This window comes from Rhinocladiella mackenziei, assembly GCF_000835555.1.
Source record: "Rhinocladiella mackenziei CBS 650.93 unplaced genomic scaffold supercont1.9, whole genome shotgun sequence".
Classification (NCBI taxonomy): Eukaryota; Fungi; Ascomycota; class Eurotiomycetes; order Chaetothyriales; family Herpotrichiellaceae; genus Rhinocladiella; species Rhinocladiella mackenziei.
Window position 1 is genome coordinate 1,263,287 of NW_013550596.1, and position 14,562 is coordinate 1,277,848.

Here is a 14,562-nt window from a genome sequence, read left to right on the forward strand (position 1 = left end):
TTATCTAATCCAACACTCTTCCTGCGACGGCGCTACCACTGCGATCCTTTGTCTCAGTCTTACGAAGTCCTTTACCCGCTTGAATCTCACCCAGAAGAGCACCAATGTTAGCGGTGGGTGCCGGACCTGGCGCCGGCATTGGTGGAGGTGGGGGTGGTCCCCCGGGAGCGGCGGAGTCAGGGAAAGGAGGGGGTGGAGGAGGTGCGCTTGGAGCTCCAGCTCCGGGGATTGGTGGAGGAGGGGGGGGAGGAGGAGCTGCTGGAGCACCACTATCCGGCATTGGCGGAGGCGATGGTGTCGATTCAAAAGCCCCAGGGACAGGAGGTGGTTCTTGAACCGGGGTGTCAGGCTTACTATCCATGGAGGACAACGGCCTTGGTGGTGCCATGGTACCAAATAAAATCGATGCCAAATGTTTTGCGGAACCACTGGCTGGAGGGTCGTCTTCATTGTCACTCGAGTCATCCTTATCAGAACCCGCTGCCGACCACTCGTCTTCTTCTGGTCGTCGACGGGATTGAGCTCCAGTGAAGCTGGGTGATAACGGTTTGGCAGTCTCTTGTTGAGCAATTCGATGAAAAGGATTGGTGGAAGGAAGATCGGCAGGTGCGGCAGGCGCGGCAGGCGCAACAGGTGGTGCTGGCGGGGGTAAAGTCTGAGTCGCAGCAGGCGGTGAGAAAGTAGGTCGTCCACTTTCAGAAGACATGGAGAGCTTTTTGAAGTATGGATTTCTCGACTCTTCTGCGGGTGGGCTAGAAAGAGGAGTAGGAACGTGGCCGCTGCTTGTGGATGGTTCGGGAGCTGGTGCCGCAGGCGGTGGAGATGAGATAGTGCTTGTGAGTACTTGACTCGTCGCCGGTGTACTCTCTTGAGGAGTAGTAAGTTCTGGTCCTTCATCGTCATCCGATGACGAATCCCCCAGGTGTTCAAGCTGAAGTTGGAGTTGACGTTCCCTCTCCTTCGCCGCTTCAAGCTCCGCTCGTTGGGCTGCGAGCTTAGCCTCTTTTTCCTTGGCCTCTTTTTCTGCTGCTTTCTTTCGAGCTTTCTCCTCCTGTTTCTTGATTTTGCCGGCCTTGACTTGCTCCTCGAGAGCACGTAAACGAGCTTGAGCAGCTTCACGCTCCTTTTCAAGCTCATCTTCGTGGGCTTTTGCTTGGGCCCTATGCCATCGTCAGCGGATTAAGTCCATAATAGATGTATCTATCTACTCACTCGAGTCGTTTGCGTTCTTGTTCTTGTGCTTCCTGTTCTGCTCTAATCTGTGCGACTGCTTCTTCTTCAGCTTTCGCCCGGGCTGCTGCCTCCGCCGCCTTCCGGTCGGAGAAGTCGGCACTATCCTGGCGCGTTTTTCGGGTCGGCGGTGGAGGTGGCTTCTTTGCGGCCTTCGGGCTTGGAGGCGTCACCCCTTCATTGGCCAATCTCTGCTGCCTCTCCTGCTCCCGTTTGGCATCTTCTGCTTCCGCCTTACGGACACGTTCTGCTCTTTCCTGCTTCTCACGTTCTTGTCGTTGTTGAAGAGTCTCGCCGGAGTCGCCGGCAGGTTTGATACCAGCTGCCGCCATCCTATCTTGAATGCGTTTCAGAGCCTTTTCCTTTGCGGACGCAATGCGATCTTGTTGAGACGTGCCGGCGGTGAGAGACGAGGGCGAAGAGGCGGTAGTGGGCGCCGGTCTAGATAGAAGATCGCCATTGGTGGGTTTGGGCTCCTCGCGAGTATTCTCGGAAGATGGTTTTCGTGTAGAGCGAGATTGCCTAGATCAGTCAATATGATTTTCGTGGAAAAATATGTGGGTTATCCTCCTTACTCTTCTTTTCGAACCCTAGCAGTTCGACTGCTTCTTTGGAGGTCAAAAATGAGTTCTTTGATTTCATCTTCCACACCAAGTGCTTCTTCCCATCTTCTGCGTTCATGTTCCTGAGTCGCATTTTCTCCTTGATCACGCAGGCCGTCTTCAAGACTAGTCACAAAATCCTTCACACTGTCCTCGACGTCTCGAGTCATAGCTTCATGACGTTCCTGTTCGGATTTGATCTTGGACGTCTCTTGTTCGATGCGTCTTTGAGCACCAGCTTCGTCATCAGCTGCTGGAACGGGTCGACCGGCAAGTTCTGCGGCGCGAGCTTGCATTCTGGCTCTGGCTCGTGCTTTGATACGATCAGCCTCCGTGACTGAACCGCCAGGACCGGTGCCAACAATGTTTGCGGCACTATTGGGATGGGCCTTGGCATCCTTGAGACGGAAAAGTTGCAACTTGGCATCTGCAATGCTCTTCTCAATTTTTCGAACATCTGACGCCAATGCAGGCAAGCGGTCCTGGTATCGCTGCAACTCTCTCCGCATCATTCTTCTCTCCGCTCCACTATCCGAATCGCCGAATCCTGAATTTGGGTGGCTATCAATGTCATCCTGAATGCGGCGGATCTGTCGGAAGAGATCTTCGGCTTCCCTTCTATCTCTGCGATCTAGAACGTCGTCCTCATCAGCCTGTCGTTCGTCCTGGAAGTCCGTTGCATCCAAGAGGATTTTCTGCTCGCGGATTTTCTTCCTGATTTGATCGGGAGTCATATCATCATATGTAGAGTCAGCTTCAGAAGAGAGGGCAGGAGATGGTGTTCGGCCACCTCCAATTCGGCGCCGCGCGCTTGAACGATATCCAACATCGTCGTCATTGTTACGAAAGACAGTGGCATCTTTGCGTCCGAAACCAGGTGAGCTTGAGCCGCTGCGGAATGAGTGGTCTTTCAAATAGCTCACGCCCGTCTTTTGGGGTTGCAAGAAAGCTCCAGATGTCTTCCTCGTTTCAGCATCTTGAGAAAGCAGAGACTTCACGGTATCAATCGAATTATTGAAATTTCTTGTGGATGGAGGAATAAGTTCTGGTGGAAGTCGGTTAGGAACGGGATATCCGTTGAGTTTCCGGTAGATTAGATGCATTGCGACCGCAAATTCATCCATATCCAATCGACCCTTGTTGTTGGGGTCGGAGAGGGTCCAAATTCGTTCAAGATCAGACCTTTCAAGGCCACTCTGACCCATGATCTCGATTGCAACGTCTCCAGAGATGAAACCGCGGCCCAAACCATCCCAGGCACGAAAGAGCTGATCATAAATCTTTTTCTCATCCTTCGTCACGGCCCAAGGAACTTTGGCGCTACCCGCTAGGCCCTGTGTGGTGTAGCCGCCCGCTTCACGACCTGCCTGAGGCATCAAGCGCTGCCGAAGAGCTTCGATGTTAGGTAGGCCACCTGCTGGGGCATTGACGAAGCCCCATTGACCTGGAAGCCCAGTAGGTTGTGCTTGCAGAGGACCAGTTTGTTGTGGTGACATATTGTTTCCAAACCCACTTGGCATCGGAGGCAGGGGAGGGCGAGGACCACTATAACCTGCAGGCTGAGGGTTGCTCATAAATCCTGTCGGTTGAGACTGTACGCTTTGTTGTTGCCCGGGAAAGCCTGTTGGTTGGGATTGAAGACCAGGCTGAAACCCGGTTGCCTGATTGTAGAATCCTGTTGGCTGAGATGTGAGCTGCGACAATAGTTGCTGATTCGAAGGCTGCTGTGGTTGAGGCGCCTGCGGTGCTGGAGGAGAAACAGCATTCTGCCTGAGTGGTGCGTCAAAGTTTGGAACATTAGTACGCGGCGTCGGGAGTGGTTTGTCATCGGGGACACCAAATGAAATGATATCGACCATGCTTGACACCTCATTCTTGATCTTCTCTGGAAGGTCGGAAGGCAGATCTTTCCCAGTCAACTTCAAATTGCACAGATACATAGCCAGGGCGAATTCCGGGAACAGAAGCTGCCCAGACTTGGTCGTGTCTGACAATATCCATATCTGAGATAAAGCGCTGCCTGGCAACTTGGACCTCAGTAGTAGATCTTTAGCTTTTTCACCATCCAACGCCTGGCTATCTCCCACGGCAGACTTGAACAGCTGCTCAAATTTGGCCTGATCTGTAGCCGTAATGAAGGACAATCGAATGTTTGGGATCTTGCTAGAGCTCTTGCTTGCCCTCCTGTTTGATGTGCCTGCACTAGAAGACCCAGCCGTAAATGATTGCGCAATCTGTGACGAAGTTTGCTGGGGACGGACTGGGGCGGCTGGAGGCTGCTGTTGAGCCGGAGGCTGTGGTGGTGGTGGTGGTGGTTGATGAGCAGGCTGGAAAGATGGCTGCTGTGGGAAAGGCGGTGGTTGCTGGACTTGCTGAAACTGGGGCTGCTGAGCTGGATTTTGAGGAGGATATCCTGTGTACTGAGGTTGCTGCGTAGTGGCCTGGAAGTTCTGCTGTTGTCCAAATCCTGGAAACCCCGTCTGCTGTGTTTGTAATTGCCCGGAGAAGCCGGTAGGCTGCGGAGCGAAGGGAGAGGGTTGTTGAGGAGCCTGGTTGAAGGAGCCGAACGACTGTTGCTGTCCGAAAGCCCCCGGGCTAGGGCGAGCACTGTTGGCGCCCCCCAAAAAGGAATTGGAAGAGGAATACATGATGCCAACAGAACGCGATAAAATGCAGGTGAAAAAAGAAGAAATGGGTGAGACGACAGCAAAGTTCAGGCTTTTGGGGTTGAACTTTCTCGCTTGCGTTGCAACTTCGAATGACGCGGATAGTAAATTGCGTTGCTGATTGCATCTTGGCTGTGAGGCCCAACGCCTCATGGTCACGTGAACTCATTCTTTTGCCGTTTTAAGTGGACAAAGTCGGTGAGCTGCTTTACCAAAAATAAAAGACTGCATGGTGCATCCAGATCTAAGGAACGGGAGGGAGGTGCATGAAACCATATCAAAGCATTCAAGCAAATTCAATGACCGCCAAATAGCAATTTGGGCCGGCTTATGTCTGCTATGTATTTCCGATGTGCAAGCCGCAATTTTTAAAATCGTCTCTCCCTCAAACGCCAGCCACTCCAGGCCTCCGCTAATGGTACAAGGTATCGCCAATTCGTCGTCATACTTCTCATGCTGAAAAGTGTTGGCCTCCCCAGATATGGGATGCAATCACTGTAGGTTCTGTGTACCGCCAACCATCTTTCTCAACTCATACTCTCGGGTGAAGTTCGTCTTGAGAACATTGAATTCATGGACCAAGTCACGGGAACTGGCCAACACAGCTTCTTTGGGGGTGATTCCGCCATCGGTTTGGACTCGGAGTTCGAACTTGGCGAAGAGAGGGTGGGGAACCTGGAGCGAATTCATTATTTCGGTCATCAATGAGGCTGTCGTAGGTGACTTACACGGTAGGCAGCGAAGGTGACGTGGCTGTTCTTCAGAAGCTTGTCACGAAGTAAATTGGCAAGAGTGTGGTCTTCCTTGTTGAAGGTGAAGATGACAGTGTTTGGAGTACCTGCAAGACGAAGTCAGGGGAAAAACGGTGTATATACCTTGAGGTGTACTCACGGGTGTCGATCTTCTCTTCAATCTTTTTTTCATCATCGTCGAGAAGGAAAGCTTCAGTCCTAATACACTTCAGTCAACCGATACACTGAAGACACTCGCATTCGTATCAAGCAGCTATGAGCCAGGCAAGGGTGGTGTTTTGGGGGAGGGAAGGGATGGCCGTGATGAAGGTAGTGGTTGTCCCTGCTAATGTCATCTCTTGCTGTTGCGCACCATTCAATTTTATTGATGGAAGGGTGATCAATAAGGTATGTGTGGAATCGCCGATTGCTTGGATGGTATCTCCAGGCCGTCCCATCTAGAGGTAAGCCATGTGGTCCGGAGCCGGGATATATCGAGCCAGGTTGACGAGATTTTGAACCCGAATTGGAACCTTCTGCGAGCCTCGTGACATCAATGACCAGGTCTGTCATAAGTTTGGCTGCGGATTGTGGGGTTGTTTCAGAATTGTTGTTTCTAGAACATCGAGTAAATATGGCGAATCGTCTCGGTCAAGAGTGGTCCTGGAGATCTGAAAACGGTCTGGAGCAGGCGCGACCTTGGGATTGGAGACTTACTCGGCAGGGTTATTGGCATTGGCATTGTTGACAGCAGAATCCTCACTTCCGATGTATTTCTTGTTTTGGGGGTGATCAGGCCATTTCTGATGTTCAACCAGAAGGAGTGTACCGTCAGATGACCGCCTAGGCCGAATGATAGGCAAATTGGTTGGGGGGTTCTCGTCCCGAGGAATCGGCGCGATGCCTGGTGGGTCCGACATGGTAGCTGACGAGTTCTCAGATGGATGAGGATGTAGCCCACGGCAGATTGATTCGGCCAGGACATTGGTAGCAGGCAAAGTGTTGGTGTTGACAAGAGGCAGAGCGCAGGTCCGGCAGAATATGTACTGCGATTCCACTTCGAGAATGTGGGCAGAGCAGGCAGCTTTTCAGACAAAGATCACGGCGGCCGGCGTTCAAATCTGCAGGGTTTGCAGAGTTTGTGTGCTTCTTTGATGCGTTTTCGGCTCCTTGCAAGTTGTCTTCCGACCGTCCAATACGACCACTCTTACTTCTCTCCTTCTTTCATCCTTCTCTTTCACATCAAAAAGGCACTCCTCCATCCCCGCAACCAGGTACTGAATGAACGCGGGTGTGAAAGAAAAGTCTGTACATACCGATCTGGGGCATTCATCGTGTATAAAGTAAAAAAGAAAAAGTTCCACAGAATTCCAAAACCAAAGGTGAGATATCTTTTTGACCAAACGATTAAGCAAAATCTGGTAAGAGGGTGTCCAAAACGATGATGTATGTCGGTGCAAAGAGACAGAGGAAGGAAAAGACGATGCAAAGAGGAATATAGAGAAGACATCGATGACGGTCGTTCAACATGAATATCGTTCAGGTCCTCAACTCAGAATCTCGCTAACGGGTCACGTGAATTTCCAAAGGACGAGCGGAAGGTCTGCCGAGGAGCAGCATCCGAGGCATTAATTTATCCATCCAGCCAAATGGCGCCCATTTCCATTTCTTCCCAAGGGTCGTTTAAAAGGACCCCGTACGATACTGCTGGACCAGTGGAACCTGCCATTCGCTGCGTTGATCAATCTAGGAATAAATTCGGTGTCGATCTAAAACTCCGATTTAACCCATCCCAGGAATCCGTCCACCCAGCGATGATCAACCCGCGGAGATCTGCAGCTACAAATTTTGGCTGTTCATGAACGAAGCTAATATGAACCAAGCACTGCTTTCCTACTCTTCTTCTATTCCTCGCCTCCTCTGATTCCTTGAGCTCTCTTTCGTGCGGAACAAGAACTTACCTTGATTATGATACCTGCAGCTTTCCTTTGAAAAATGGCACAGAATATCTTCCACAATGACTATCCATGGACATTGCCAGACGCCCCTTTTGTGGTCTCCGCGCCCATGATGAAGATCACACTAGGACGTCTGGCCGTATCCGTATCTGCGAACGGAGGATTTGGATTTCTGGCTGGCGGATTCGACTTGAACCCACTTGCAAAGGATCTCGCGGAAGCAGCAGACTTTGCTCAGTCTAACAACGTACCTCTTCACAACGGGATGCTTCCGATCGGCGTGGGCGTCCAAAATTGGGGCAGTGACTTGCAACTAGCGCTTGACGCCCTGAAAGCACACCCCGTCGCTGCGGTATGGTTCTTTGCTCCGAAGCAGTTGAGCGATCTGCTGGGGTGGGCCAAGGAGATCCGAGCAGCGAGTGACGGCAAGACCAAGATCTGGGTTCAGATTGGCACTGTGGCTGAGGCGATTGAGGTCGCCAAAACCACCAAGCCTGATGTCCTGGTTGTCCAAGGCTCGGATTCGGGCGGTCATGGCCTTTCTCAGCGAGCGAGTCTAATGACTCTTCTGCCAGAGGTTGCTGATACCTTCGCCGCTGAGGGTATTGACATCCCGCTAATCGCGGCTGGGGGTATCATGGACGGCCGAGGTGTGGCAGCCGCATTGACACTCGGCGCACATGGCGTCGCGTTGGGTACGCGGTTTCTCGCTTGCCATGAAGCAGTCATTGCAAGGGGGTACCAGGAGGAAGTTGTGAGAGTGACTGACGGTGGCGTCAGCACTGTCGCGAGCACGATCTACGATGTCGTCAGATGTATCCATGGATGGCCGCCAACCTACGTCGGCAGAGGTGTAGCGAACAGGACCTTTTTTGACGCGGTGCACGGAATGAGTCCGGCGGAGAATATAGAACTGTACAAGGAGGCAACGCAGCAAGGAGATGCCGGTTGGGGTCCCGAAGGTAGAATGACGACGTATGCAGGTACGGGTATCGGGCTGGTAAAGGAGGTCAAATCTGCAGGAGAGATTGTGAAAAGTATCCAAGTTGAGGCCATTCAGGTCCTGCAGAAATCGGCCACGAGGTATGGAAAATGATTGATGTCCCGGATTGGGATCGGTCGAAAAGATTTAGTTTCATTCGAAAATTGACATCCCGCTCAATCTCCTTATCTGCAATACCATGACGAATTGATTGCAATGTGGGACTGCGTTCGGCATACACGCTGTTACGCCGCGTCTGATAACTTCACCAAAAGGTAATACTGCTTGACCTCGGCCTCGTCTCGTCTCTGATTTTCATGCCATATCGTCTCCCGTCATGGATTCAAATTTCGGCTAGTGGCAATCTGTCTTCTTTCTCAGAATTGATCCTCAAGCCATTCAGACCAAAGGTCATGAAGCCGCAGCCACTGGTCCTTCCCCGCCTGGAATCAACTGTTAAGCGAAACATGCCACATTAGTTATGGCGTCATTCATTGGCCCAGCGCGGTCAAACTTTATTCGGGGGAGTGATTATCTCACCATGCAGATGTTGTTCCCATTCAATAGGATTTTAGGTAGTTTCGTTTGTGCGCCCGTATAGTCACTTTTCGACGTGTAAGCCTTGTTGAATGATTCAGATAACAGTGGGAAACCTGAGCTGTGAACCTACAATTCAATCACGTCTTCGAGAACCATGTCTTGTGGAGGTTAAAACATATCAGTACAGTACTTCCTTTCGTACCAAGAATCTCAAGGTCGAAATCCTATATATGTGAGTTCGACTGCAAAGCACTTACTGACGTAGTCGTCGAATCCGAGTAAAGTGCCAGCAAATTCTGTAACGAAGTATTAGTAAGGTTCAAATTCCAAGACGTTTGATTGTTGAATGCTGAGGGCATATCCCAGTGATCATGATCCCGCCGCTGCTCAGCTTGGGTGGCATTACCTTTGTCACCTTTCATGATGATCCAGATCCGGGAGCCAACACATTTGTCGATCAATTCTGCATGCTCAGTCAATTGAAAATTCACCGTGCCTCTCGATCTGGAAACATACCAAGGGGTAACAGTTGCGATGTCATGTTCGTGAAGGAGATGAAAAAGCGTAAAGGGAATACGGAATTTGTGGAAAGAAATGTGGATGGTCTTAGTCCCGATGCGTTGGTCTTTCTGCCAAATACAACCCGGATAGATTCTTCAGTTCTCACATGGTCTCAGTTGCGAGGGTTGGATTTAGTCCGAAGGAGGGGAGAATTGGCGAAACAACACAATACAATATCACTGAACTGGAAGTTCAACCATGGGCTCAGGCCGCATGCCAAGTGGTCACGTGCCATATTGATGATCCTACTCAGTCGGTACATGAGGGATGTACCAATACTTGCAGGCCAAGGTCGATACAATATTAAGATTACATTGTAAGGCAGTGCCATATGTATAACCCGTTGATCTAAGAATGGTATAGTCATTTCTGCCCCGAAGCATATATCATGAACGCCTTGCTTTTGTTTTTGCCATAATCTTACAGTCGTGAACCATCAACTCAAAGCAGACCCCTGAATAACGTCTCTCACATTCAGACCACGGCTCGAAGCCCGTTGATCTGTACTGAGATCATAACTCGTCATTCATGGTAGTTTCATTATAGTGGCCCCTGGGCCAGTCCCATGGATCCCCCCCTGGAACACAAAGGCCCAGTCTCCAGAAGTAGTCGCGATGGGCGAAGAAAAGCTCCCAGAGCTTGTAACGTCGACCGATTCCCCACAGAGATTTGATTTGCGAGTCTCCTTGTTCGTTGTCATAAGCTTGACTAATTTCATGCTTGGTAGAAACGCCTTCGGCAATGCAGGCAGGGTCCTCATCACCCGTACAATGCTGTAGGTCAGCCCGAACTGGCGGTAATGATGGCTTCGAGATGTATATTTCACCAGCATGCATTCGATAACCCCATTCTTCTAGAGGAAGAAGAGGCACCGGATCATCAATATGTGTCACCCTTCGATACAATGACTCTTCTGGATCTGTGGTATTCAGCTTGAAACGCTTGTCGATGAATTTGTTCAGAGCCAGATTCCCAATACGAGGCTCTCCGAAAGTTGTAACGTGAGGAGTCCAACCACGTGCCTGAAACTCGAGTGCTGCTAGAGCCGCAACAGCTCCTCCAAGAGAGTGCCCCACTAAGACCAGCTCGTAATCAGGATAATCACTTAAAGCTTTTTCCACATGTGGCACAATCGTGCAACGGGTATTCCGCCAAGATGTCATGAAGCCTGCGTGAACTGTACAATTCAGACATTCCTTCTCTAGCACCAGTCTCTTTCTTGGCTGCGGGAATAATTGTGGTACGAGCGGCTCCTTATCATTCTGCAGCTCAACAGACGTACACACTGAATCGTTATCGCTCTGGAAAGGGAAAGGAGTGTACTCGGCGGGATTTGTGGAGAGATCGGCAATGGTATTGGCGATTGAATATGTTCCGCGGAAGGCAACTATAACTCGTTTCGCGTAAGGAGGGTGCGACAACGCAATGTATCCGCAAGAATCGGACAGAAGGGGCCCAGTGTTCCATGTAGTGATGAGTTCAAAAGTCTCGAAGTCGCTGCATCGACTCAGACATTTGAAAGGCTTTTGTATTCCGGTGTTGCCGACACAATAAGAGATGTCAACGATCCGAGCTAGCTCCTCAAGAGACTCGAATGTTTTTTGAGAGACTTCTTGGTCGTTTGTTCGCAGGTGCGCTGGAAAAGCTCTCACAATCACTGTCCATGACCATAACCAGAGTGTTATATACAGGTAGAGCATTTGGATGGTACACTCAATCGGCGGTAGGAAGCAATGTGGGCATGCCGAATACCAGGTATGTTGCAAGGGAGAATCCGCAGTGTCAACAAGAAGGGTGAGGATCTGGATGGGTCGGAGACGGTGTTGACGCAAGCGATTCGGGAGATAAACCGGCACATCACCTGACTCAGCATTCGATGACGTCATCATACCACGGATGGATCTTGGCAGGTCAAAGTACAAGGACAGTCCTTCGGAGTTCGAACCGCACCCACGAAATGGCCAAGCAGAACGCTGAGTCAGACTCTACTCCCCGGCGCAGTGTCGTCGACAAGCCGGAACACGGCAGCAGGACCTTGTATTTGGTACAGTGGAAAGCTTACTGTTGGCCAATCACGTGACGCTTTGCCTTGGCAACGTCACGTGAGACAGTTTGGCTTGGCAACTTGCGCTCTCTCAGATAGAACAACCACACTTCCCGAGAGCAATATTGGCGATAAGGATTGGATTACGGCGTCGCTGAAAGCTGTCAAACTTCTTGTGCAGCTTGAATTGAAGGAGTGCTCCGACTCTCCAAATGGGTGTAGGATAGTAGAGCCCATCTATATATCTATCTAAGTAGTGTGCATCAACACTGTTGCCTGTCAATGGTGATATAGCTTATTGGGCGAGTGTTGCGGAATGAGTCGGCCTTGCCGTGAACGGTAGGTCATCACCTGTTCAACAAAAGCCAATAAGAATCCGCACTATCGACGCAGCACGCGACTGGAGAATGGTTCTGACGACAGGAGGAAGAGGTATGACAAAATGATGTTGGTTGTGAGTCTTGAACTATGATAGAGGATCAAAGAGATGGCAGAATCGATGTGTGTTTAGTAGTGAGTTTCTACACAAATTCCCCGTGGGTTCCCCTGCCAATTTTCCGTTGTGAACGTAATTCTGTCTCACCCTTTCACTGTCCCATTTAACGAATAAGATCTGGATATCATATAGAAGCACGCTTTGAACTGTGGCTGTATAATCCTACGCTCGGATTAGCAATCTCTGAGCGCGTTGCGAGCATCGTACGGCTCGATAGCTCGAATTGCGTCTTTAGGAGTTCTCACGGGCAAGCTGCCTGAAATCGTGGCGAGCCCAAGCACAAAGAGTCGATTTGCTATCGAGACAGGTCAGCAAATGGTTTCAACCACCGGGGAGCAGGATCTCCACTTACTCTGCGCACTGGAGAAATCCAAGTACTCGAATCCACGTTCATACCGATACACCTCACGCTTTCCGGTGTTCTCGACTTGTACTAAGAACGTTCGAGAAGTGAAGTTTGGCCTCCTTCCAGGAATACTGAGCGATGAGACGAAGTCTTCTGCTACTATGAAACACATGAGGATCCGTAGCGAAGCGCCTTTGGACGGTGTGACTTACGTTCTTGGCTCAGAATGGAGCAGCCATTCGGACTCACGATGATGAGCCGAAATCGCCCCGTTTCGGTATTTTGGACGATCGTGATATCGGCATCTGAAATTTGGACAACTTCGCTTTGGACCGGACCGGCTTGTCTGCAAGGGGTTGTCGTCAATATCCTTTGGAAAAGTATCAGTTTTCTGTGACTTACAATTTCAACACTATCCTCTCGTCCGGCCTTGGATACTGCAGGCTCATCACAAACAGCTCCATCCGCATTTCCTCGAGCTTCTGGAGAAGCTTGTTTGCGGCTATAGCGACCGTCAGCAAATATTCATGGAAGTCAGGGGTTGTTTATGTGGACGACCTTCTGTACTGTTAAGATGAAGCGTAACGTCCACGCTACTGATATTGATCGTCTCCTTCTTATCATTCGATCCTGTACATCGGACTTTCTGCAAGGTTACACTGTCGTCATTTTCGGTCATCGTCAATTTGTTGCTTCTGTTCCCTACACAACGTCACTTGGCTGATTGCGGTAGTACAAAGGGAGCTTACATTGGATGGTTGTTAGGCTGACATCCGCCCCAGCCTGTGAGTCGTTTTCGCTATAGTGCACGACTAACTCTGCGGTGCTCAAATATGACTCGCTCGAAGTTGCAAGGTCAGAGCTGCGGCTCTGGAGGCTTTCATTCCCAACTGTCTTGTAATGGAGAAGCTGTATGGTCCCGACAGAGGCCCGTGTGTACGAACGAGGTCCGCTTGAAAAAGTGATGCTGTCGACTGATTTGCGAACACCATTCAGGTTCCTGCCAACAAAAGTCAGATCGCTCGACTTGTCCACTACACCCTCACCTTACCCAATCATATGCAGTATATGCGTGTCTTTCGCGTCGGGCATCGAGTACGCAAGCATGGTGCGAAGACCACGTCCAAGCATGGAGTTTGCTCCTTGCCATGCGAGTTCATAGATGAAGGCACCCTCAAACTCCGAAAGAGCTGAACACCACGATCAATTTAGTAGCAAAGTCCAAGTTGAGGCAGCGAACGACAGGTTCAAAAGGCAGTCTTACCATTCAGTGGCACTCTCTTGATGACGAGCGATACCAATCTGTTATTGGTAGCATCTGTTGCTTTATAGAGCATATACGATCTCTCCTTGCCAGTGAGCTTCACCGGAAAGCTCAGGCTCGATACTGTACGGACGCCAGTCAGCCTAGAGAAAATACGGGTATTGGCGCACTTACAGGTAAATGCAGCGATGTTCGCTTGATGTGAGTGTTCTCCTTTGACGCCTTCATTGCAATGACACCGGAACAGGTGTCTCGCTCCTGCTTCTGAGTGCTTGACTTTCCACTTGGGATGCAAGCTTGCCCGGCCGCATATCAATTGGAAATCTTCTCTTCGTCCAGTGTCTACATATAATTCGAAGACAAATTCCTGGAGTGTCACAGGATGACTTTGTTCAAGAGTCAAGCTATTCTCCCTCACAGAATGGCTCCCTGGGGTGGTGCTCTTCAAATTTGCAGAAAACCAGTCGTGGATCTCTTTCAGCATAACAGCAACCTGGTCCACCCGGTCTTCCACTCGACTTGTTTGAGAACTGGCCGCCGTCAGTCGCATCCTGATCAAAAATAACAGAACGATGTGTACGTACTTAATAGCCACACCAAGCATCAGATTGAGACTGTTGGTATGAACAGTAAGCTTGCTCCTCAAAGTTGCCAAATCTCCACCTTCTTTTGTCCAGGACACCTTCATCCAGGTAGATTTCAAGTCCCCTTTCCAGCGTTTGAGGCGCGGTGTCTGAGGATCTGGGGGGTCCACCATGCAGCCGTACTTCCCGACAATTTCCTTGAGATGCTCTAGTGTCTCCTCACAGCTCCGAAGCATCACAGAAATCGTCTCCTCACTGCCCGCTAAGCGAGGCTGAGCATTGGGAGGATCCATATTGACGGTAAATTCGTTCTTAGAAAGGGCATCTTTCAATGCGAACAAGGCTGAACTCAGAGAGTACAATTGATTCTCGACTTCGCGGAATTCGGCTGGAGCAGACTTGCGACCCTTTGTGAATGCTCGTCCTAGCTGCAATGCTAGCTTGGCAGCCAAATATGCGTCGCCAAAGGAGATTGGATTTGCCATGATCTTGAAGGCCCGTAAACAATCAAGTGTGAGATTCGGGACTGGGAGAAATACGTTCGCTGGAGATTGCGTT

The 14,562-nt window shown here is 50.3% G+C and overlaps 6 protein-coding genes across 6 annotated transcripts; 1 reads left to right on the top strand and 5 right to left on the bottom strand.

Annotated features, from left to right (window-relative positions):
* Positions 1–4: 4 nt before the first annotated feature.
* Positions 5–4,480, bottom strand: Z518_10665 (uncharacterized protein; the record flags this gene model as incomplete). Its single annotated transcript, XM_013412207.1, has 3 exons — positions 5–1,160; positions 1,213–1,752; positions 1,806–4,480. The coding sequence occupies 3 exons, from the start codon at positions 4,478–4,480 to the stop codon at positions 5–7; spliced, it is 4,371 nt and encodes a 1,456-aa protein (XP_013267661.1).
* Positions 4,481–4,990: 510 nt separating this feature from the next.
* Positions 4,991–6,149, bottom strand: Z518_10666 (uncharacterized protein; the record flags this gene model as incomplete). The annotated part of the gene is made up of 5 exons (XM_013412208.1): positions 4,991–5,173; positions 5,227–5,336; positions 5,390–5,448; positions 5,603–5,845; positions 5,947–6,149. 5 exons carry the CDS (start codon positions 6,147–6,149, stop codon positions 4,991–4,993), a joined length of 798 nt encoding a protein of 265 aa, XP_013267662.1.
* A 1,075-nt stretch (positions 6,150–7,224) lies between these two features.
* Z518_10667 (uncharacterized protein) lies at positions 7,225–8,283 on the top strand (the record flags this gene model as incomplete). The annotated part of the gene is made up of 1 exon (XM_013412209.1): positions 7,225–8,283. One exon carries the CDS (start codon positions 7,225–7,227, stop codon positions 8,281–8,283), a length of 1,059 nt encoding a protein of 352 aa, XP_013267663.1.
* Positions 8,284–8,835: 552 nt separating this feature from the next.
* On the bottom strand, positions 8,836–9,250 carry Z518_10668 (U6 snRNA-associated Sm-like protein LSm5; the record flags this gene model as incomplete). The annotated part of the gene is made up of 4 exons (XM_013412210.1): positions 8,836–8,867; positions 8,967–9,005; positions 9,116–9,172; positions 9,226–9,250. The coding sequence occupies 4 exons, from the start codon at positions 9,248–9,250 to the stop codon at positions 8,836–8,838; spliced, it is 153 nt and encodes a 50-aa protein (XP_013267664.1).
* A 532-nt stretch (positions 9,251–9,782) lies between these two features.
* Positions 9,783–10,970, bottom strand: Z518_10669 (uncharacterized protein; the record flags this gene model as incomplete). The annotated part of the gene is made up of 1 exon (XM_013412211.1): positions 9,783–10,970. One exon carries the CDS (start codon positions 10,968–10,970, stop codon positions 9,783–9,785), a length of 1,188 nt encoding a protein of 395 aa, XP_013267665.1.
* Positions 10,971–11,983: 1,013 nt separating this feature from the next.
* Positions 11,984–14,489, bottom strand: Z518_10670 (uncharacterized protein; the record flags this gene model as incomplete). The annotated part of the gene is made up of 9 exons (XM_013412212.1): positions 11,984–12,105; positions 12,163–12,315; positions 12,369–12,502; positions 12,559–12,658; positions 12,906–13,156; positions 13,208–13,346; positions 13,421–13,543; positions 13,595–13,950; positions 14,005–14,489. The coding sequence occupies 9 exons, from the start codon at positions 14,487–14,489 to the stop codon at positions 11,984–11,986; spliced, it is 1,863 nt and encodes a 620-aa protein (XP_013267666.1).
* Between the last annotated feature and the right edge of the window lie 73 nt (positions 14,490–14,562).